At 33.5% G+C, this 26,810-nt stretch overlaps 1 protein-coding gene across 1 annotated transcript; it reads left to right on the forward strand.

Moving 5' to 3' along the window:
- The first annotated feature begins 2,589 nt into the window (after window positions 1–2,589).
- On the forward strand, window positions 2,590–22,902 carry LOC149769145 (LIM/homeobox protein Lhx8-like). Its single transcript, XM_089949960.1, has 3 exons — window positions 2,590–2,689; window positions 21,917–22,165; window positions 22,632–22,902. The coding sequence occupies exons 1-3, from the start codon at window positions 2,590–2,592 to the stop codon at window positions 22,679–22,681; spliced, it is 399 nt and encodes a 132-aa protein (XP_089806086.1). The 3' UTR covers window positions 22,682–22,902.
- The last annotated feature ends 3,908 nt before the right edge of the window (window positions 22,903–26,810 follow it).

Here is a 26,810-nt window from a genome sequence, read left to right on the forward strand (position 1 = left end):
GGAAATTTAGCCTCTATTATTTGTTATTTAAAAAACCCAAACAGTTTTAGATTCAGTTTATTAATCGTAAAGCTTTCGATGGTAAAGGAGCATGAGTGGTAGCATTAATACTAGTGCCTCTTCTTTGTAACCTCATCTCGGTCATAACAAAACTGGGGAAGCATGCAAGTGACATTGCATAAACATATCTACTTTAGCTGGTAATAATAATGACAAAATATACTTAATTTTTGCAACTTGAATTTCCTCAAAATGTACTTTCTTCTTTCTGCAAATCTGAATTACATGAGCTATGTCATGAGTTCTAAAGCTTGATTGGACAGTTATCAAAGTTGTATTTTAATTTGGACTACATTCGAAGTGGATTGTACTTTTTTGCACTCAAAATAAACTGAACGTGGACAGCGTGTCTTTGCTATTTACAATAGCCCATTTCATGCAGACTTGGTGAACTTCGTAATTTGCTCGGAATTTTGATCACGTGGCGGGTGGTCAGCTGACGGTAATAGGTGGTGAGCAGAATAAGGCTAACGCTTCAGCGTCAGCATCAACTTCTGTGACGACTTCAACATCGTTTATCGAGTTGAAAAATGCATATTCAACAGCAATGTTGCTGCAGCTATTGACGAAATTTGATATTGGAACCATCCTGTCTTATTTTCTGGAAACCAGGGCGGATTTCAAACCCATACGAGAGAGTAGCTTTGAGCTGTTTACATCTGGACATGTACATGAAAGTAAGGAAACGGTGACGAAGTAAACAAATTTAATCCTGGCAATCAAAGAGCAAGTTGTTCAAACTATTTCTGTGCATCCAAAACGTCACTAAATAAAATACGTTTCATATGAGTTTAACAGATTTGTTTTTTAACGTCAGTGGATAATTTACATATCAATTTCAATCATTTAGTTAATTTTATTTCTGAAATATTTCTAAACAAAAATGGACGCCATTTTATTATGTACATGTACCCATCAGTGTTTGATTAGCTGTTGGCTGGAGTATAAAGTCACTTGGGAGGTTATTCGCATAATTACGGAGCAACTAGGTTAAATTCGGTATGAAATGAGCCCATTTGATGCAGACTTCGGTGAACTTCGTAATTTGCTCGGAATTTTGATCACGTGGCGGGTGGTCAGCTGACCGTAATAGGTGGTGGGCAGAATATGTCGAACGCTTCAGCGTCAGTATCAACTTCTGTAACTACTTCAACATCGTTTATCGAGTTGAAAAATACATATTCAACAGCGATGGTGCAGCAGATATTGACGAAATTTAATATTGGAACCATCCTGTCTTATTTTCTGGAAACCAGGGCGGATTTCAAACCCATACGAGAGAGTAGTTTTGAGCTGTTTACATCTGGACATGTACATGTAAGTAAGGAAAAGGTGTCGAAGTAAACAAATTTAATCCTGGCAATCAAAGAGCAAGTTGTTCAAACTATTTCTGTGCATCCGAAATGTCATTATAATAAAATGCGTTTCATATGAGTTTATAAGATTTGTTTTGAAAGTCTGTGGATAATTAACATATAAATTTCAATCATTTAATTAATTTTATTTCTGAAATATTTCTAAACAAAAATGGACGCCATTTTATTATGTACTTGTACCCACCAGCGTTTGATTGGCTGGAGTATAAAGTAACTCGGGAGGTTATTCGGATAATTACGGAGCAAATCGGTTAAATTCGGTATGAAATGGGCTATTGAAAGAGTTCATACATTCCTACAAAATGTGTGGTAACGAGATTGAGTCATACACTGCATAAAGCTAACAAGACATAACGTGCCGTAGTAATTGCCCGAACAAAGTGATTTACTAATTGGCATATCTTAACGTGATGATGACATTACTCTCCACGTTTCATGGCATCCATCAAAACGAGATTGTATCATGCGGAAGGACGGACATAACGATTACAATATTCCGCATTGTAACAATCCGCATTCAATGGATGACTTGTATTTATGCCCGCCATTTGAAAATGCAAGTGATACAACTAGATACAACACACAAATACAGTGTTTGTTACCACATACACTTCCAGAATGGTGTGACACCATGACCTTTTGTTTGAGATTCATATCGTATTATTATGTGATATGCCACCGTTAGATTTTGCTTACTATCTCTCATGTTGGTTCTGAGATTTTCTCGTACGCAATTCTTCCAGTTTGTCTACCTAAAGTGTTTTTTTTTCTTCTGCCCTCTCTATTACAAGAATGAAAAACAGCAGTAACAGCAACAATAAAACAACAACAGCAATGATAATAATAATAATAGTAATAACGATAATAATATAGCACTGGTTATAATAATTCATTAAAATAATACGCCCTTTATAATTGAGGGATGTGGGTAGTGAGTAGGGACGCGATAGGATCTTGGGGGTTTAGTGTTACAAAATTGTATAACCACTATAGGGCAAATGGGAACTGAACATGTGGAAATTTAACATGGAGTGAATGGAGAATGGAACATAGCGACAAGGGATTGGGACACCCTAGCCTCAATAGGACTTTAGTGCTAAAAATGGGTACATGGGAAATTAACAGGGGGAATTTTATATCCACTTTACGGACAATGGGTATTACCATTACAAGATCCTCTGGGACGATTCAGGAACAAGAAATATCCGGACAAATTGAGGGCCTGTATAAGGACAAGGGAAAGTTGAACATAGGTTGGGTTTGTATAGGGACAGTACGAATGATGACGTCACAGTACTGAACATTGGCAACAATAACTGCCAGTCGGTATATTTATAGGTTACTGCATTTGTATGCGAAAACATGCACGAGTTTTTCTGATGTAAATACTGCACAACCTTGGGAGTACAGTATATCCATCCGAACAAATGAGTTCACAATTTCCCATACAAATGCAATAACCTTTTTATTATATGCTCATTGTCTTATTCTACCTAAGGTTTAATTATGTAAACAAAAATACACTACAAGAAACAAAGTAACTGAATGTATACCTTATTCCAAACGAAATACACAAGCGCAGATTCATCATTACACAACAACATTATTGATGCGCACATAACTCCGCCCAGATAAATTTGAACTTAGTCGCGCGCTAGACAGAACGTTCGAAAGAAAATGGTGGTTTGGTCTAGTTAAAATTGAAATTTGAAGTTATATTGTGAATGAATGCGCATTGCAACAACTTTTCCATTTGATCTGGAATGAAGAGATTTTGGTATTTTGGTCGTTTCTACGAAATGTCATGATTATGGACTGGATTTATATGTGCCAGTTCTACAAGAATTACATCGGATATAAGCGGCGACGGAGCAGCGTGTTGACATCTGCAAGTAAGTTTCTGCTCTATCATTGAATGCTTGAAATCATAATTTGGGAAAAATATGAAGTCTTTCAATTGCAATTATCAAAAATATCTATGGAATAAAATATTTATTTCATTTTCAGTGCAGTAAGGAGGATGAAATTGCTCTTGTAATATAGCCGAAATTACATTACAATTTTGAAATATGTAATCAAGCTTGAGAACCCATGAAATGGCTCATGTAATTTGGTTTTGCAGAAAATTCAGGATGTAAAACTACGTATATTTGTCGCCATTCTTATTACTGGGGTGGGGGTGGGGCACCATACAGATGCCCACCCACCCATTTTCAAAAAATAAAAGTATTTTATGTTTGTGTGTTTCCCTCCTCAGATGTGTTGCACGATTTATTTAAAACAAAATTTTATATCAAAAATTTAGTTTTTAGAATTTTTGATGGGGTATTTATGTTTCCTTAGTGTTATCTAAAGGGTTGTTCTTCCGAGCCTGGTTTCCCTCAACTTGCTCGAAGTTCCTTCCCGTGAAATTTACTGACCTTTGCTATAGGTCGCCTAGGTCTCAGTGTTTGCTATATGTAGAGGTGCTATATTGTGTGTATGCTATATTTTTTGTATGTTTGAGACAGCAAGTATAAATCAAATATCTTTCCCATTTGTATATCTTCCTAATTTGGATTTAAGATCCATTATGATATATTATATTTTATCTTTTACTTTGTTTTATGGTTTTCGAATTTTGACGATCGAACGGTGTACTATTTAGATTTTGTTTAAAAAAATGATTTAGTTTATCTGATTATTCTTTATTGAAAGATCCAAAATTGTTTATTGAGACCACATTATTGTATAGTGGTCAACCATACAGTACGGGAGCTGTATGGTTTTTAAGATATAGAAAAAGTTAGTGGGGTTTTAAACTAAATGTTATACAGTATGTATTTGTGTCTCTCTTTTGTCTGTTTATGTTCTACATGGGTTTGTTTTCAAAGACCCTTTCATGGGCCTGTCTACTTCGCGTATGGCTATGTGACTTAGCCCATGATGTCATCGCCTTTTTCTTCCATCATATAGTTTCCCTGTATCCCATACTATATGTCTTTAGAATTTTCTTTCAGAAAAAAAGAAGAAAAAAGAAACAAAAAAATTTCAATTTCATTCCTTTCTTCCCTTTAAAAAAAGTTATGTTTTTTTATATAATTATTTGAAACATATATTGAAATTTTCTTTGAAATATGGCTGTTGTGGGGTGAGATGAGGGGGCATGGGTATGGCATCCGCTCGCATTTGCGCTACACGACCCTTCGGTCTGTAATACAGATTCCTCCCTCCCCCTCTCTCTCCCAATTCAAACATAAATTGCGTTATATCAGCCTGACGGTAAGTATCTGTACGTCGTAAGACGTATTGAGTTCTTATTGTGATTAATATTCTTATTTGTACCACGTATCTTATTTAAAAATCTTTATCACCTGTCCACATGATATCATCGTAGTTACTATATAGTCTATAATTTTTAGAACGATTTTGTTTTCGTAGTCTACATCGATGAATACAATGTTATTTTTGTTATACTTATATTTTTGCATATTTCGATTATTAACTTTATCCTATTTTGTTTAGTTTTGTCACACTGGGCAATCGTATGTAGTTTGGTGAAGTTCTGTTTTACATAAAGGGCATTTCGGCATTATCCTGATCATACGACGTTTGATTGCTTCTTCGCCTGTTAGCCAGGCGTTGTGCCGGTATTAAAAAATTATACTTTGTGTTTCGACAGATCTTATTTTTTTCCCAATTTTCCCACGTTTTTGTCCAATTTACCCCCAGTTGTCCTGCTCTACTCTGCATTTTATATTTTTCGTTTCCTCCTCCCAAATCCAAGCGCGAGTTTTACTTATTTCTATTTTCTATAATCTGTTATGTCCCTATATTTTAAAATTAGTTCTCTTATTTGTTTAAATTTGGGTGGAACTTCGAATATTTTTTATATTAATTTGTTATTTTTGTATATCACTGGTTGGTTTCTTAATGCATTTTATGATTCAATATATAATCTATTATTTCATTGTCTATTTTGTTAAAGAGTTTATTATCCATATCTATGGATTTATTTATATAGTTAATATTTGAGTATAAATAATTCTTGGCCACTTCGGTCCGCTCCATGATACATAATCGCGTAATGGCTCAGATTTTCACATTTTCTTTAAGTTTGTTAATAATATGTTTATAGTTTTCTACAGCTTCTTTTTTACCAAAGTAAACCCCATGAGCCTTTATCATGTCTCTCAGTAGGTATGTGGGGAGTAATCCAGGGTGGTTGCCCCTCCAGTAACCCATTTTTAAGATTTCGGTCTTGTCGTGGTTTATTTTGGAACCCGACGCTTTAGCAAATGTTTCAAATTATTCTATTAGATGCTTATAGCATTTCCCCTCTTTTATAAAGTTGGTGGAATCATCAGCATGTTGAAGCATTTTAATTCTCTTTTTTAGGTTTGGTATTTGTATGCCTTGCATTTCTGGGTTGTTTCTTATCTTGTGACTTAGAATTTATATTGCCATTACGTATAACAGCATTGATAGTGGACATTCTTTTCTTACTGATCGTTGTATTTGAAATTATTTCGTGCATTTCCCGTTTACCTGTACACATGAAATTATCCCCGTGTATAGGATTTCGGTCCATTTCTGTAAGTTGGGTCCGAAACCAATTTTTAAAAATATATTCTGTATATAGTTTTGTTCTAATCGGTCAAAAGCTTTCTCCCGGCCGAAGACTACCATAGCACCCTTCGTACCAGTTTCATTTATGTAGTCAATTATAGTTTTAATGTTTAAAATATAGTTTTGTATATCCATCCCTTTTCCTCCACAAGTTTGATTTACATTAATTATTTTCTTTATCCTACCTTTTACTCTATTTCTTAAAATCCTACTTAAAATTTTATAGTCCGTGTTTAAAAGTGATACGGGAATCCAGTTTTTAATCTCGTCTCTATCCGCTTTCCCTTTGTATATAATTGTGATAACCCACTCCCTCATAGATTTAGTCATTTTAATTTTACTTAAAAATATATTATTATACAACGCGTTTAAGATCGGCGTTAGTTCACTGTGGAACGTTTGGTGGAATTCCACGGGGAGTCCATCTTTCCCTGGCGATTTCTTTTTAGTGAGTGTAGCTATACTCTTTGTGATTTTGTCAATTTTGTCATCTGAGATGACGTCATCACATTGGTCTCTATGTACTGTTGATGTCATCTCATAGTCGACATTTTTTAAGTAGCTGTCGATTATGCTGAAGTCTATGTTCTGTGTGGTGTATAGTTCTTTATAATATTGGGAACTACTATTTAGGATATCTTCTTTTACAGTATGGGTTACATGGTTTATTTTGACTTTATTTCAAATTGTATAACCCCATTTTCTAAATTCTTCTCGTTTATATAAGATTTTTACCTTGTTGTAGACCTCTGTAAATTTTCCCGCCCTTATTATTCTCCTCTGATTTTCGTCTTCTTCAATAGTTTTAATTTTGTCTGTCAGTCGTTTTTTTCACCGTCGTTTGTTGTTTTGCTTAGTTCTAATTTGAGTTCGTGTTTGTCTTTTGTCTGTTTTTTCCGCCCTTCTATTTGAGTACTGAATATTCGTTTTATTATGTTCTTTAAAACATCCCAATTATTTATTATATTAATATTTTCTTCATTTTTGAAGGTTTCAATTTCTTTTTGTAACATTGCTACATATTCTTTGTCATTTAAAATCTTATTAATTAGTTTCAATAGTCCTGGCCCCCATTTTTCCCTTTTATTCCTTTTAGGTCCATAGCGACCATAAAATGGTCTGATAGTTTTTGGTTGGTTATTGCAGTATTAATATATATTAATGGATCATAAAAATTCACGTAAAATTTATAAATCCTGTTAGACTGGTTTTGTTTATAGTTAAAGGTAAATTCTCTTTTTAATATGTTCAGTTTTCTATAAATGTCATGTAAATTGTGTTTATTGAAAAAATTTATAATTTCAGTTCGGTATATTTTCTCACTTGTTGTTAGGTCAGTCGTTCTGTCAATTTCGTCCCCATCCCAATTGAAATTTACCCCTATGATTAGATTTTCCATCGAATATTGTTGTAGGTAGGTAAATACGTTTTCTATAAAATTTAGTTTCTTATTTCTATTAGCTGGCATGTACAATCTATTATATTCCAATTTAACATTTTAACATGTAGCAACCGTCCCTTAAAAAATTCCCTCGCCTCAAACCTTTCCCAGCTTACTCCCTGTTTTTTTATATTATTGTTGCTATCCCCCTCTCTAATATCATTATTTGTAAAATTGTTGCATATCACTATTGCGTAAAGTTTGTCTTCTAATAAAAAATTGAATTCTGGCGTAATTCCATTGTGTTTTTCTTGTATCATTATTACATCAAAGTTCGTTTCTTTGGCTATTGTGTCTGCTTTCGCTTTGTGTATATCATTGCTGTTGATATTAGCGATCCGGAAGTCTTTGTTTCACTCCCAGTGCCGCATGACTTTTATATAGAATTTAATTGTACGTATTTCAGTTAAAGTTGTTATATTCCAATTTTTTTTACTGTTCCACGCTGAAGTTTGTTCTCAACCGTTTTATCCTCTGGTCATTTTCAGAATCTGAATAATAATAATAATAATAATAATAATAATAATAATAATTAATAATTAGCAATGAATGCAATTACTTTTCTGTATTACCGCTAAGGTGGCCTAGTGATTAGAGCGTCGTGTGTTCAATCCCCGGCCGAGTGTTACCAAAGACTTACAAAATGGTACAAACACCTGCCTAGCTTGTCGCTCAGCATTAAGAGGTTAGTGTTAGAACTGGTCGACCTGGTGTCAGGATAATGTGACTTTGTGGGACATCATGCTACATGTCTGCGGCATGATGCCCCAGTGCTACACATCACTATAAACTGTCACACTGCAGACATCGTAGCGATATGACTGAAATGTCGTAAAGCTACGTTAAAACTTAAAATCACACATCACACACACTGCTACATGGATTATAATGACGAACATGACAATGAAAACAAAAGTTAAATTATTATTACGCTAATACATATTTCATGAAATTTTGAAACGATATAGTTTATCCCTTTGGCGGTTTTCCACTAAACGTCCAGGCTTGGCTCCCGTTTTGTTTAGAACGAAAATAAAGGAGGGAAAGAATGAAGAGACGTAGACATGAAGGATAAAATTAATCAAAACTTTAAAATAATTAATGCATCTGACAAAGACAGCATCTTTCATGATTTCATGTTCGAAAGTTCAATTACTGTAACAGTAATAAATGATGGGTACACTGTTTTATGCCTTGAAATTTCATATTCATATTTGAACCATATCTAATCTTTTGATTAGAATGATTTCATTACAACATATTTTTTTTTCATGAAGAATAATGATGTTTGGTGAATTTCAATACAGCAATATGTTAACCGCATTAAATGTACCTTGATATGCATACAAAATAAAAATATTTTCGATCAACCTCCACCTGACATTTTCCGATTTAGTTATTCATTTAGTAATTATTCATTTATTTACACACTTCTAATATACATTTGTTTAATTATGAACCAATCTGAAACATTTACAAAGGAACGGCATATTTTAATTTACATTGCAATTAAAAAGAATCTCATATTGTTGACACGCCTTTTTAAACGCCATATTAGAGGCGGAAGATAGATTAGTGAGTAAAAATTTTAATAAATAATATAAAATCAAACTAAGAAAATATGTTCAGGAATATTATTTCAAAAATTCTAAAAGTGGAATAATGCAGCTTTTTCCTATTTTGTTTAAACAATAAACAGACTCCCACCCCACCCCACCCACACAAACAATTATCAGCAACACCCACTACGTTGTAAATTGTCTCGTAGCAAACACAGAATACAATAAAATATTCAAAAATAAAATTTAACAAGGTTCACCTTTGTGGGGTCCTTCTTGGAAAATCTCTCTTCTGTGATGTGTTCATCTGATTTCACTCTCATTCAAAACATAATCATCCCCCTTGCTAATTTGTCTTTTACATACGGCGCATGAAAAGCAAGCAAGATGGTATACTTGATGATGTACACGATGAACCCAGTCAGTGTTTTTAATTACTCTCTGGCATCCATAGCACTTCGTGCCAAATTCTCTGAAATGGATAAATAATGTGTTAATTAATAAAATCGATAAGTTCGTTAATAACGGCATATATATGATTTGCATTTGTACTTGTTTCTTTGTCATGGATTGTTAATAAAAATTTTCTCGATTTCAAAAACATTCCCTACTTTATATATAAATGTTAACTTAAGGCCACACTGATCTTTAGAATCAATACAGAGAAATCACTACCCATAAGAAAGACAAAAAACACACATACTCTTATATATTAGGAGTTTAATTGTTTCGTGTTGAAGATACATACCTGTGATAATGCGAGCGACAATAAATAATATCTCCTTTGAAGAAACACGACTTGTGTGTCTCAAGAGTTGCCTGACAGACAGAACATTGGACACATTGTAAATGCCAAAATCGGTCGTTAGTGTGCAGAAGATAGCGTTCAGTAATTTGGAATCCACATCGGAAACAGGTGACGCGCCCTGCAAAACAAGAAAAACTACCGGTATAAGCAAAAACAGGGTGTAACTATGTAAAGGGATAATGAAATGCACAGACAAAATCAATTAATCTTTCATATCTTTCACGAACACATTTAACAGCACCAATTATTTAAAGAAATCAAAGAAAACATTTGTGTTATATTACTCAACTTTATGAAGTGTACAAATATCATCATGGCTAACCGTTACCACCACCTAATAGTGTCATATGCTAAATTGTATGATAATATTAAACATTGCCTGAATACTTAGTAGACTCATAATACTCAACAATGTTATTATCATAATAATAGTCCATTGATAATAAAATCCGTCAGAAGAATTATATCTTAATACTAAATAGTATCATACAACTAAACAGTTTCAAAATACTAAATAGTGTCAAAATAGCAATAGGGTTATAAAACTACACGGTATCATCACTATTAAATACCATTACAATACTAATTAGCACTCTGATACTAAATGCCATCGTCACATTAAATATCATCATACTAAATACCATCATAATATTATAAACCATCATAATACTAAATACCATCACGATACTAAGTACCTTCATCATACTAAATACCATCACGATACTAAGTATCATCATCATACTAAATACCATCACGATACTAAATACCATCATAATATTATAAACCATCATAATACTAAATACCACCATGGCATTAAACACCATCATAATGCTAAAATACCATCATGATATTAATCTTTATAACGATATTACATACCATCATGATAAAAATACCGTCATCATCCTAATATCATCATAATAATAAATACATCACTAAACTAAATATCATCATCATACTAAATATCATCATACTAAATATCATCATCATACTTAATACTATCATAATCTTAAATACCATCGTAATGCTAAATACCATCGTAACACTACATGCCATCATCATACTAAATACTATCCTAATACTAAATACCATCATCATCCAAATGACATCATCATGATAAATACAATCACGATACTAAATACCAACAGCACAGTTAATACTGTCATAATGCTAAATACTATTATCATACTAATTACTATCATATTCCTAAATACCATAATCATACTAATTACCTACATCATACTAAATACAATCATGATATTAAATACCACCACGGTGTTAAATACTATCATCATACTAAATACCATCATAATAGTGCATACCAGAATGACACAAAATACAATCATCGCACTAAATCCCATCATCATACTAAATACTATCGTAATGCTAAATACTCCATAATACTAAATGCTATCGTAATACTCAATGCCATTATAATGGTAAATACAATCGTAATACTAAATGCATCACGATACTAAATACCATCATCTTACTAAATACTATCATAATGCTTAATACTATCGTAATGCAATATACAATCATAATACTACATACCAGGATCGTGCTAAATACCATCACAATACTAAATTCCACCATCATGCTAAACACCATCATGATTCTAATTCCCATCGTAATACTAAATGCCATCATCATACTTAATAACATCATAATACTAAATACCATCGTCATACTAAATACAATCGTTATACTTAATCCCATCATCATGCTAAATACCATCTTAATACTTCATAGTTTTATGATACTAAAAGATGAGTGTAGCATACAACTTCTCTTAATTTTTCATAACAATGAAAGACGGCATCTGCTGAAATCCGTTTTATATATTTCATCATAGATATCGTCGTTTCTATTATAATAAATTACAATAAATTCATTTAAAAAAATTGTTGTCGTCAATTGTTATAATAATCCCCGTAAATATCATTACTACTGTCGTCGCTGTCGTTGTTTTCAAATGTTTTTGTTATTATTTTAAATATTTTTTGTATGTATTATTTCCCATTAGCTACTTAGTATATATGTTTGTGTCATTCAATTCTGAAACTGACATACTCCTTGGAAAGATATACCAGCGTGATTCTTATTGTTTCGATTGATAAGATGAAAATTTTTAAGTGCCTTACAACAGTATCAAAAAATATATATTTTATAATACATGCAAAACAGGGCTGAACTTAATAGGTTCGAAAACCACGCAAAACAAATATATGTGCTTAGATTCAACGTTAATTATATTCGAGATCCACTAGTACGTGGGCTCAGAGCACACCTCCCCGCTTCTCTGTACCCTATACTGGCTATCCATTCGATCCAAAATCAAAAACAAAGTTTGTTCTCTGTGCTACGTTTCACTGTCCCACTCCAGTCCAACATACCTATCCGACCTCAGCCATGTGTACACACCAGCAGGATACTTAGGCTCCTCTTCTGACAATTGTATACTCATTATTCCCACTCTGAAAACAAAGTCATATGGACAGCGTTCTTTTGCATACCAGGGCCCAGCAACGTGGAATGAATTGCCCACTGAACTTAGACACACCGACACAATGATTCCATTCAAGTGTGCTCTCAAAACTCACTTATTTCGACTGCAAGAATAAACTTAAAGACCTATTCATGGTTCCTACCTTAAATATTCTCAGCATGTTGTTTATGTTTTCTAACTGCATGGTGTTTGTTTTTGTAATCATATCATTATATATGTTTTTTATGTTAAAGGTATTTTCTAATGTTGTAAAGCGCTTAGAGCTTCTAAAGGGGCTATACAAAATTCTCATTATTATTATTATTATTAATTATTATTATTATTATTATTATTATAAGTGATGCCGATGGCGATCTAATTAATTATTACTATTACTATTGGAAGAGGACTGTAGTTTTTAATAGAGCCAATTATTTTGGTTTGTTCAGTTAGGTATTACAATACATACATACATCCATCCATCCATCCATCCACACACACACACACACACACAAACATACATACAAACACACACATCCATCCATCCATCCATACATACATACAGACATAGATGCATACATCCATCCATCCATCGATCCATCCATCCATCCATACATACATACATCCATCCATCCATCCATACATACATCCGTCCATCTATCCATCAATCTATCCATCCATCCATACATACATACATACATACATCCATCCATCCATACATACATCCGTCCATCTATCCATCAATCTGTCCATCCATCCATCCATCCATCCATACATACATACATACATACATATATACATACATACATACATACATATGAATCTTTTGGAACGTGAATGGGAATAAACAAAACTCACGGTCTGTTCGGTAAGAAGTAATCACGAAATATTTTCCCTTGAAGTTGAATTAAATAGGAAGGACTTATTTCAGCCGATTGCAAATGTCTTGCTACGTCGGGTACATGGTGTGGTCATTAAAATGTACGAGTGTTGCTTGTAGGCTGGCATTGTTTGATGTTAAGCCACAGTCAAAAAGGTGTCATTAATTACTTCAATTACAATGTCGCTCAAGCAAAGAAAGGGTGAAAGTAACGATATGCAAAATGACAATAATTCCAACCCTTAATTTCAAATTGTGGAATTAGGATAAAACCTGATATATTTCCCACCAAAAATGTTTAGAGGAAATCAAACATGTTTTTTTTTTTTTTTTTTTTTTTTTTGTGTGTGTGTGTGGCTTATTCGTATGATAGCTTATTGACTTTTTTATACTATTGATCACTAGTTTCATTCCTTACAGATTTTATCTTAATAAGTTTCAGTGATAATGTCGACAAATATGGCAAATACAGCAACAAGTGTTACAAGCACAAAAAAGGGCTAATAAACCGATCATTCCCATTGATCGTTAGACATTTTCAAAATAGATGAGGTATCCAGACATTATCTGTAATGCATGAGGAGGGGAGTACATGGTTATTTTAAACTATAATATACACCCAGGTATGGAAGGTACGGCAACATATTATAGTCTAAATTATTTTTGATTTTTTTCTAATATACTCAAACACGGATCAAGATGGGCAACGTTGTTATTAAACCCTCTAACTTTTGGATTGGGGTTGGTGGGCTGGGGGTGCAGGTGATCACCTCATAAGACCGCTATTTTAGTCATAATGTGCGGTCTTACATTGTCCACACTAAAGGTATCATGGAAAGTACCTAGATAAATTAAATATAACCCAGAAACGAGAACAATTCATTTGAAGCAAAGAAGTTACCCCACTGTTTTTTGGCGTCCCCAAGCTCTGTCATGTTCAATGTGATTATACAGTACATAAAGTCACCTTTGTAAATTTATCTCGCATACATATTCAAGATAACGACCGCTCCGATGGCCTTTTCGTTAGCGCGTCCGCCTCTGATGAGACAGGTTGAGGGATCGAACCCCGGCCGAGATATACCAAAGACTTATAAAATGGTACAAACAGATGCCTCGCTTGGCGCATTAAGAGGTTAGTGTTAGGACTGGTCGGCCTGTTGTCAGAATAATGTGACTGGGTGTCGCATCATGCTACATGTCTGTTGCTTGATGTCCCAGTACTAGACATCACTATAAAATATCACAATGTAGACATCGTAGCGATATGACTGAAAATTATTAAAGCTACGTTAAAAACCTAGATCAAACACAGTCATGTAATTCTGTTCAACGTGTTCATGAATTCATCAGTTATTGAGTCCTTACTGTGTCTACATGACAGAATTGTTTCCCTTTGTGAAACCTAGTCTTTTCCTCGCTCAGTAAGCATATTCCATATAGCTCCGAATACAATAAAGCTAACGAGTCATTATTATCATCTGTTCGTTCTAATAAAAAACAGTGTGTTCTCAACTTATATGAAATCTGCATTATGATTACTAAAGCCACTCAATCCCACACCGCTATCCAGCACAAGCATTGTACAGTTTCCTCTTATTCATTGAAGCCAATATCCTGATTTATTTCTGTCTTATGAGAAGTTGGTTACTTGAACCATTTCATTTTTGTTATCTGACTTGCAACAGTTGCATTAAAACATCTCGGAAGAAATTAGACACGATAAATAAGATTTAACTTAGGTTGGTGACTGTATTTATACGTATGTATAATGGACCGCTCGGGTAGCCAAAGTGGTTAGAACGTCCGCCTCAGATGTGCAGTAGGTCAAAGGTTCGAACCCGGCATAGTCATATCCCGACTTATAAAAAAGTACTAGCAGCTGAGTCACATGACGCCAAGAATCACGTGTTTAGTAGTAGGCTTGTGTTACTGTTAGGATAATGTGACTAGGTGGGGAATGATTACACATGTCAGCGACGTGATGCGCCAGTGGCTAGGCTTCACTCTAAACTGCCACACTGCAAATATTGTAGCGATATGCCTCACATAGTTAAAGCCTTGTTATAATTCGTGAACGAAACACACGCACACACACACACACACACACACACACACACACACACACACGTATGTATAAGATATAAGTTAAAATCCACCGTCAAACCGTAGACTCCGGATGGATCGTGATTTGCCCACGCATTATACAGCTTGGACTCTGATCTGCCCTTTTCCTAAAGTCAGAAATCTGGGCATTCAAGGAAATATTTTACATGTAATACAAATTGCACTCACATGTACAAACCTTAGCCCTGATGAATGAATCAAAGGTCGAACCGTTTCCTATAAAACTGTGCATTCTGCTTGGAGGTGTGTTATGAGCATTATTATTCCACTTCATCTGTGATAATGGCGCTTGCCGATGATATAACTCTATTTGTAAATGCGCCGGTCCATTTTCAAACAATGCAAAATATATGTAACAGATGCTTCCTAAAATGGAACTTAAGCTTCAAGGTTAGTAAAAGTTGCATATTAGTTTTCATCCAGATCATGTAACCAATAGTCTTTGTAATAGGGTAAACAGTTTTTCAACAAGCCGTCATCATTTTACTGAATCGAAATGTAGACTGTATAGTTACAAATCATACATGAAATAATTTCTTAAATAAATACTGTTCAAAGAAAACAACAGGAGAAGCTTAAGTGCAAAATAGACAATCATACGACAGCTAATTTAAATGAAACCGAGCATTTTGGAAGTCCTGTTACCTCCAGTATTAAATATTTGACAGAAATAAAAAGAGCATGCAATAAATGAAGAAACTCATTTTATTCTCACACAGGGATCGGCACATGAAGTTAGAGCCAATTTACTTACCTGATTCCGCCTGTATAAAGAAACTGTGATACCATCAGAACATTCAGCTATGAAGTTTGGTTGAATATCAGACACAAAAACTTAACAAAACTTGGTGTATTTCAGCATAATAATACCAAATGTCCTCAAGGATATTATTTCCATAAACCACACATTCAGGAATAAACTAAATTATACTAGGGAAAAAGACAATTGTATTATAAATGGATAAAATGAAACAAAACCTTTATTTTGGCAAACTATGTCATTTTCCTGAAAATATAAAATATGCATACATGCATACATACATACATACATACAGTGCTCTTTGTCGTCTACATTGCAATGTAATAAAAGATTCATAAAAGGGCTTTCTATATTAGCTAGAATACTTATGACTGGGTGGATGAAATAATAGGTAAAGTTAGATGCAAGATAAAGTAGCATTGTGCAAGTATAATTCCAAATAGTAAACCATGAGACACTGGAGGTGAAAATATATGTTTACTCATAACAAAGTTAGAGTGTATCTTTTTTCATGCATAGCTATAAACTGAAAGTGTGTATGCACGAGTGATCATCGATCTCCACATCCTCGCCATTATCGTCAATGGCAATAACAGGTACAACAACACTATTCAATGTCAACAATAATAAGAATGTCCAGTACCACTAGTTTACTAATACTTTGCGAGATTTCTAATATTCGAGTTTCATCTACACCTATAATCCAAGGTAAAGTGGGTAATTGCATGTGACTGAAGATGTGTTGTATCAATCCGGGTCTGGAAGCATACTCCCTCCCCATAATGCAAATCGGAGAAAGTCATCCTATCCTCCACTGACTCGTACAAAGTCATTATGTAAATACTGACAAAGTAAAATGTACGATCTCTCCCTCTCTGTGTATGAATGAATGAATGAATAAATGAATGAATGAATGAATGAATGAATGAATGTGCAAACAAATAATGAGTGAACGAACGATCAAGCTAACTAAGAAACTAACGAACGAATAAAAATATAAATAAAAACATAAATAAATATCTTTGGTGTCAGAATAGGGCAAAATATCCAAATGAAATTAGATAGTTATGTTAACACGCGTATGCGCTTGGGTTGTCGGCAGTAATCTGAATATCCCATGGCTTGGGTCTCAGTGAAAGTCGTGATTTGATTGGCTGATTGCTGACACTTGAAATTCCTCGAACGTCGCTCATCTTGCAGATCGTGAACATTAATCAAGGTGTAATTAAAATACGTCATCTATTGTACTGTAAGTCCTATTTTATATTCACAGTTACTGAATACGTTATTTTACAGTATTTAAAATCTGCCAATCGACATTGTTTTAAATTTGTTTGGAACTGAACGAGTAAGCGTATATAAGAGACAAACACTGAATTACTAGAAAACATTCATTAAGTTAACCCCGGCATTAAGATTTATAATTGTTGTGTGTTGATAATATTGATATGGCATTCGAGACAAGACACGCCTCATCTGGACTGGAAGACACGTATTCTATCAACATGAAAAAGGTAAGCTTATTTTCCTATATTTCACCATAAATGTAGCATCATTGGGATTCAACTGATAACATGCATTTTATTTAGCAATATGTAGGATACACGGCTGTTATTATTATAACAGTAGTTGTAGTAATAGTAGTGACAGATGTAGCAGTAATCGTAGTAATAGTTTTGGTACTAGTTGCATCAATAGCAGTACGATTACGTCACGCAACTTCTTCTCTTATAAGTCTAAAAGAATAAATATCATGGTTGCTAATACTGATTTATTTCTTAATATTAATATACAAGTATTCATCTGTACCGATAATAATGTCGGCATCGTAGTCAGACGAATTAGCAAGTAACATCAATAGAAATGGAATTGGCGGTGGTGAAGCTATAACAAAGTCGTTAATTCTCCTTTTTGTTCGTAATAAAATTATGCCTTCACATTAATAAATTAAACTCGTAACACTATTCAATTAAAAAACAATTTGTTAACTTAGGAACATTCTATGTTTAATTACTAGCAGAAAGTAACGTTAGCTCTGATGACTTGTTTGCCTTTAGGTTCACGTTTCGGGCCTCGAAATAAATAACACTTTGCTCTGTAATTAATCAACTCTGTACTTAAGTAAAATCGTTGCTTATCGGTTCTTAACCGATCTATATAATGGATTAAGACATTAAAACAAGAAATAAAACAATGATATACTCTCCGTCGTCTAAAGTCTCCCACCCAATATATCAAGGTATTAAGTTATTTACATATGTAGTCATTGTAAAACATTTTGGGCTTTTCATTTTTCAATATATCTGTTCTATGACATACTATTGATTAAAGCATTCAACTCGCTGATGCGCGCGTGCGCGCGCGTGTGTGTGTCTGTGTGTGTTGAGATTGCGCCGGAATTTATTCGTTTGTTCCATAAGTAGTTTTTCTTTTCGTATAAATGATGTTGTTAGTCAATACATTGTTCATGATTCACGTTTAACCATAGCGTTTGAAAAAGCACTGTAATTGTCCAGGTTTTCCAGCATTAAAAATATTATCTTAAGATACTGTAGTATGTCCCAAATATTGTAGTTCCTCTGTTTATTACTACGTTAATTTAACATGTTTTCAGTGCCTTTTCATTCATATCTTCTTTTTCACTTTCTTTCATATGCTGTCTGTCCACCTTATCAATAGCGACTTAATACATGCAAGGTACAGCATATTACATGTCGGACTCAAAGACTTACCTGTAAAGTAAATTCATGGTTGTTATTATTATCTTAGTCATTTCCTTCTTCTCGTGTGGTCCATGAAGACCACGTGGTTTCAGGCGCTCGTCTTTGCAGACACTGACATATTTCAAAAGGTCTCATGGGACAGTTTATCTGGTGAATTTTCATCCGACAATGACCTATTGAAGAAAAGTGAGAATAAATTTACACTGAAGTTACAAATAAAAACAAACTAATGATGTTTGTAGAAAACATACATTTGAGATTTTGACTGCGGGAATCAGGTTAATTCCTAATGCAACTGGTGGCTTTTATGTTGAACCAACACTGCCATCAACCCCTCTTTTTTGCATTCATTATGACAGGAAGGAGCTATTTTCTATATTTTCCTGTGACAAGGCAGCTAAATGAATCAGTATGTGCCATAAGCACAAATCAAGTACACTAGTTATAACAAATTAGCATACTTTTCATCACCCCTCAACCATCTAGATTTTTAGTTATTTACCTCTGTAGCAGACACATGTAAATACGTAAGCCAAATCGGCTGCTATTTGCAGCCCAAGTTACGCAGTTGATCTCCAATGCACGTCTAGCAATCACCAACAAGTCAACCCATTTCCAAGCCTAACTCAAAAGTAAATCTCAACCACATTACAGATTTTGCTTCTGTGTGAATTTATAAATGCTAAGCTTGTGATAATTAGGTTCATGCCTCCTACCTTAAAAATTAGGTGTCAAAATAGGAAACTATTGTGACACTATTTAGTATTTTGAAACTATTTAGTTGTATGATACTATTTAATTTTAAGATATAATTATCGTGACATTTTGTATTATCAATAGATTATTATTATGATAATAACATTGTTGAGTATTATGAGTCTACTAAGTATTCAGGCAATGTTGAATATTATCATACAATTTAGCATATGACACTATTCGGTGGTGGTAACGGTTACCCATTATGTTATTTGTACACGTCCTAAAGTGGAATAATATAACACAGATGTTTTCTTTGATTTCTTTAAATAATTGGTGCTGTTAAATGTGTTCGTGAAAGATATGAAACATTAACTGATTTTGTCTGTGCATTTCATTATCCCTTTACTTAGTTCCACCATGCTTTTGCTTCTACCGGTAGGTTTTCTTGTTTTGCAGGGCGAAGGCGTCACCTGTTTCCGATGTGGATTCCAAATTACTGAACGCTATCTTCTGCACACTAACGACCGGTTTTGGCATTTACAATGTGTCCAATGTTTTGTCTGTCAGGCAACTCTTGAGACACACAAGTCGTGTTTCTTCAAAGGAGATATTATTTATTGTCGTTCGCATTATCACAGGTATTTATTTTCAACACGAAACAATTAAACTCCTAATATATGTATATGTGGTTTGTTTTTTTCTTTCTTTTTTTATGGGTAGTGATTTCTCTGTATTGATTCTAAAGATCAGTGTGGCCTTAAGTTAATATTTATATATAAAGTAGGAAATGTTTTTGAAATCGAGAAGTTTTGTATTAACAATACATGACAAAGAACCAAATGCAAATCATATATATGCCATTATTAAAGAACTTATCGACTTTATTAATGAACACATTATTTATCCATTTCAGAGAATTTGGCACGAAGTGCTATGGATGTCAGAGACTAATTGAAAGCACTGACTGGGTTCATCGTGTACATCATCAAGTATACCATCTTGCTTGCTTTTCATGCGCCGTATGTAAAAGACAAATTAGCAAGGGGGATGAGTATGTTTTGAAGGAGAGTCAAATCATATGCACACATCACAGAAGAGAGAATTTAGACGAAGGACCCCACAAAGGTGAACCTTGTTAAATTTCATTTTTGAATATTGTATTGTATTATGTGTTTGCCACGAGACAATTTACAACGTAGTGGGTGTTGCTGATAATTGTTTGTGGGTGGGGTGGGGTGGGTTGGGAGTCTGTTTTTTGTTTAAACAAAATAGGAAAAACCTGCATTAGTCCACGTTTAGAATTTCTGAAGTAATTTTCCTGAACATATTTTCTTAATTTGATTTTATATTATTTATTCAAAATTTTACTCAATAATCTATCTTTCGCCTCTAATATGACGTTGATAAAGACGTGTCAACAATATGAGATCTTTTTAACTGCAATGTAAATTAAAATATACCGTTCCTTTGTACACTTTTCAGACTGGTTCGTAATAAAACAGATGAATTTTAGAAGTGTGTAAATAAATGAATAAGAAAATGTCAGGTGGGGGTTGATCGAATTTTCTTTTATTATTTTGTAATGGATATCAAAGGATATTTAAAGAAAATTGCGGTTAACATATTGCTATATTGAAATGCGCTAAACATCATTGTTCTAATTAGAAGGTGAGATATGGTTCAAATTTGATATGAAATTTTAAAGCATAAATCAAGGTGTTCCCAACATTTATTGCGGTTACAGTAATTGAACTTTTAAACATGAAATCATGAAAGATGCAGTCTTTGTCAGATGCATTAATTATTTTAAAGTGTTGATTAATTTTATCCTTCATGTCTACCTCTCTTCATTCCTTCCCTCTTTTTTTCGTTCTAAACAAAATGAGAGCCAAGCCTGGACGTTTAGTGGAAGCCCGCCATAGGGATAAAGTATAACGTTTCAAAATTTCATGAAATATGTATTGGCTTAATAATCATACAACTATTGTTTTCATTGTCATGTTCGTCATTATAATCCTTGTAGTAATGTGTGTGATGTGTGATTTTGAATTTTTGACGTAGCTTTACGAAATTTCAGCCATATCGCTATGATGTCTGCATTCTGACAGTTTATAGTGATGTGTAGCACTGGGGCATCATGCCGCAGACATGTAGCATGATATCCCACAAAGTCACATTATGATGACACCAGGTCGACCAGTTCTAACACTAACCTCTTAATGCTGAGCGCCAAGCTAGGCAGGTGTTTGTACCATTTTGTAAGTCTTTGGTATCACTCGGCCGGGGATCGAACCCACGATGATCTAACCACTAGGCCATCGGAGCGGTTATACAGAAATGTAATTGCATTCATTGCTGATTATTAATTATTAATTATTATTATTATTCAGATTCTGAAAATGAGCAGAGAAGAAAACGGCTGAGAACAAACTTCAGCGTGGAACAGTCTCGCATTCTTCAGGGCAATTTCGCTTTGTATCAGAATCCTGACGGCATTGAAATAGAAAACATCGCACAGATAACTGGACTTAACAAGCGCGTGGTCCAAGTATGGTACCAGAATGCAAGGGCAAAAGAGAGAAAACAAAAACAGCAAGAGAGTTCCAGTCCAGAACACAGGACTACCGCTACAAGGCCAGGTGAGTCGGAAGGAAAAAGAGGCAAATTAAAACTAAATAAACCAGTGATAAATATACAAGCTTTGAGCAAAACGTATAGGTTTAAAGGTGGTTTATAAATAAACAAAGAAATAAGTCATAAATCTCGGAAGCTATTTCACTTTTCATTATTGTTTCTAATATTTAATCATTTTTAAACGTCCCACTTTCCTAAATCAGCTTATTTATAAATTTTTAAAAAAAATAATGTTACCAGTGCCCGAAGTTGGAATTGTTCATTATTTCGGTCATTTCTTTCCTGTAATTTTTGCCAGGCTGATATGTTTTGAATTTTCGACCAACAAATAAACCATCCTATATTTCTATCCGTCGTTCTTTCGTCCCCTTCCTTTATCATGCGATTTGGATGACATGGTCTTTTCCGTTCATTTTCTTTCCAGGCGTGTGTGGGGATTTATATATTTATTTATGTATTTATTTATTTCAGGGCCTTGTCAGTGGGACAGCACAGGTGAGAGTCAAGATAGCAGCAAATAACACCAGAAGCTTATTTTCCTCATATACTGTGATATTTCTAAATTATAAGGACCAATGGGTTCGTCCCTTTACAAGCACTTGTACCAGATGAACTGTTTTTGTTGTAAAAAGTGTGTTTTCCTCTTTTGTTTATATTTCATTTTATATAAAACACATGAAATGCTGTTTCCACGAATTTCAAAGTATTTAGATTAAATGAATAGCTTTTGATAAATCTTTGATTGAAATTCCAAACATTGTTAATATTACCGCTGAGACAGTTGAAGTGTATTGTAATTAGTTTCTCGTTATTAAGTTTTCGATTTCATGTATATATTCTTTCTTATATTTCCACAATCCTGTACCGCTAACGAAATTTTGTTAATTTAAATGTAATATTACAAGCTTTGTTTACTTGTTTATTTTACTACCTTTGGAATAAGAATTCCAGTCTTTTCCATGTATCTCTCTTTAATCCAGCATTTAATGCTCTAAATGAATCAACACGACCAAAGATTTCTTTTACGGTCAATAATGCATTCCTAACATTACAGTTATTGATATTTCTATAATTATATGAAACTCATTCTGAGTATTGAACGAAGTTAAAGTCCCCACTTACAATAGTAGACTCATTTTTATATTGGTAAATATGTCATTTATATTGTAAAATAGTGGACTATCGTTATATGGCCAATATGTATGAATCAGTGTTAAAATATTCAACTACCATCAGGATCCTTTTACATTCTTTTATATCATGCTCAATTACTTGACCACACAGAGCCATAATATATGAAAAGTTTTATCCTCCCTATAATGTTTATCTTGTAAGCAATATATGACATTGTTTTATTCTGAGATAACCAAAAACATTCATACAGTTTCAAATCTCCAAGTCCACACTGGTTGGTAGATATTCATTTATGTTTAATCCATTCATCTTCATTGTAAGTGTACAAATTCCTCACTTATTATGTTTTGTGACCAACTAAGGAAGTGGCTATAAATACCACAAACAGATTAAGATGGAACGACATACAGATTAGGAAAAGCAGTGATTTGATATACGCAAGTGAATTTTAGGCTATATGTTTAAGTGTTTAAAATAAATAAATAAATAAATAATAAATATGTAAGTAAAAAAAGAATAAGCAAAAAAATAAAATAAACATAAGAAATAAAAGAATAAATATTTAAATAAATAATAAATAATATAAATAAATAAAAAATAAAAATATGTATATATAAATAAATACATGAATACATAAGGACATACATAACTGATAAATATCAAGATACATAAATATATAGAAAAATAAATAAATTTGAACATTAGTAACAGAAAATAAAATAATGGCACGTAACTGTTATATTTTAATAAAGAATTAGTTAGCAAAACTAGACTTGTTGTTTACATATCTAATTTCTTATCTTACATGAGCTTGCATCTATCTATTTATCTATCTATCTATCTATGGGATGGTAAATGGCTCCCAGGGCCATGGCGTCAGAATAAGAGGCGCGAAGGGCCTCCATGTTAAGGTCCCATTTTACCCAAAGTAATGTTCCTGTACTTCCCATATTACAGTCCCATTGTCCCCAAAGTTGCCCACCACCTTTTTGACTGGAATTTCTCTTGTCCGTGAATTGTCGTGAAAAGACAACTCTTGGTGGGGCGGGATTTTTTATAGGTTAATGAATTTGGATGGGAAAATATAAACGCGTTTTTCGAATGGAAATACTGCACGACCTTTGGAGTGCAGTATATCCATCCGACAAAACAAGTTCATATTTGCCCATGCAAACGTAGTAACCATTTTATTATATGCTCATTTTATTCAATTCTAAATATTATTTATATTAACAAAATACACTTCAAGAAACAAAGGAAATGAATGTATGCAGTATTCCAAACTAAATACACCAGCGCAGAATCATCATTACACAACAACGTTATTAATGCGCACGTAACTTCGCCTAAATAAATTTGAACTTAGTCGCATGCTAGACATGATCGTCGAAAGAAAATGGCGTTTTGATCTACTTAAAATTGAAATTCCGATTCATATTGTGAATGAATGCGCACGGCAAGAACTTTTCCATTTGATCTGGAATGAATAGATTTTGGTATTTTGTTTTGAATCTAGGAAATTTCGTGATTATGGACTGCATTTATATTTGATATTTCCATACGAAATACATCGGATTGAAGAAGCGAGAGAGAAGCGTGTTGGCATCTGCAAATCGGTTTCTGTTTCTGTCATTAAATGTTTGAAATCATTATGTCTTTTAATTGCAATCATGAAAACGACGCTATGGAATATAATGTGTATTGTATTGTATTTTGCACCTGAATATAAAGAAAGGCCGCCACGTAATACTTTTTAGGTATAAAGCGTTCGTGTAACTGCTCTCGAGATGCCAATATATTATAATTTAAAATAAGAATTAAATCTGAATATTTTCAAATGATCTCATTTGTCAGGCCTCTATCTCATAGCGCAAACTACCATACCCAATTGTTGGACCAAACAAAATTACATTCTTCTTAGGAAGTATTTTTCATGCAAAACCAATTTGATTAAAATTGTTACTTTCAAATGTATGAATGTGATAATTAAACAAAATTAAATAATAATTTATAGTAAAAGAATGTTTTGGTAACCGTAAAGAATCTTTGACAGGAAGATATTGAAGGTTTCTTTTGTTAATTATAGCATACCATCGTTCAGCATTACACCCTAGTTGGACATATTCTTATTAAAAAATCTTTCGGTCTATCTTTGTAAAGGTATCATATTAATTAAATATTAATAAATACGTAAACAGGCATATAGTATACGAAAATACACCATCAGTGTCAGTCCTGTCTACAAAGGACACCAATTTGAAAGGGAAGTTTTGGGCCTGTCTTGTTTTTAAAACTTACCTTTATACACCTGTTTGACTGTACCATCTTAAATGTAGATGTCTCTAATATATCGTGGTGGGCAATCTTGGTTAATTCCAGATATGTCATTTTATGTGACAACTTTAGATGGTAAGATCTATACAATTTCACAATGAGCTATTTTGGATTAGCTCGACAGTTTCAGACGACAGCTTTAACAGATATTAGCATTTTCTGATCATTTACGACCTAGGGACACAATGCACAATTAGTTGAAATAAATAGTTGAAAAATACCACTTACGATCTTACTTATAAAAACAGCAATATTTTACAATTTAACACTGTTATAGTGTTCATCGTATGCTTTATTCTTTGCATTTATTCTTTAATAATGTCTGCTTTGATTTCAAGATAAATTGAACTTGTTCTCCGTGACTAAGTTAAAAATGTCTGACGCTCTTGTGAAAAAGCATTGTAGTATAACGAATTCTTGAGACGACGAACATAACATGTACAAAATCTGAAAACATTTTTAAACTATTAGCCTAGTTTGATCTCAAGAGATAATCGGACACAATGTACAATGTTGTTCATTACAGCTTTCAATCATCAAGGGCCATAACTCTCTTGAATAGTATTGGAAAATAATTGGTGATCATTACGACAATCTTCAGATGACAACCAAGCTGCAATACTAATATCATAGGCAACTAGATTTTCAAATATGGCAACAACGTAATTTATAGCAAATAGACTCACTACTCAATGGACGACGAATCATATGAATATCAAATATTTATATTCTTAAAAATCAAATAATAATATAAGGTTTTCTAACCATCAATTTTTCGAGTGAAATTTTGCATTGCATCACGGATGATATCTTCTTATGCATATAGTTGACACTATTCAGCAATCAGATATTTCAGGTCTGAATATCTGTTTACCCATAAACCCTGATTCTTTGAGCTTTGCCCAGCAGACATGGATACACAGATTTACAAACTGACGGGCCCTTTTCTATCATCCACTATAGATGCAGTGATGATAAAAGTAAGTAATTACTGTACAGGCAATTTAAACGGAAAGGGTTAAACTGTACTTGTCAAGAAACGTACTTTATATTGCTTTAAATATGGTTCTCAAAAGCATTGCTAATATCAAAAAGTTAACACACACAAAAACAACACTTGCGGGTTGTGTTCCCATTGTATTGATGTTTCTTAGGAATGACTGTAATCACGATGCTGAAGCA

This window comes from Sinohyriopsis cumingii, unplaced genomic scaffold (genome assembly GCF_028554795.1).
Source record: "Sinohyriopsis cumingii isolate HCF-2022 unplaced genomic scaffold, ASM2855479v2 utg004484l, whole genome shotgun sequence".
Lineage (NCBI taxonomy): Eukaryota > Metazoa > Mollusca > Bivalvia > Unionida > Unionidae > Sinohyriopsis > Sinohyriopsis cumingii.

Coding starts and splice junctions, on each gene's coding strand:
- LOC149769145 (XM_089949960.1), top strand. CDS start 2,590: ATGGGTATTACCATTACAAGATCCTCTGGGACGATTCAGGAACAAGAA. Junction 2,690..21,916: donor CAAGGGAAAGTTGAACATAG/GTTGGGTTTGTA, acceptor ATTATTATTCAG/ATTCTGAAAATGAGCAGAGA. Junction 22,166..22,631: donor GACTACCGCTACAAGGCCAG/GTGAGTCGGAAG, acceptor TATTTATTTCAG/GGCCTTGTCAGTGGGACAGC.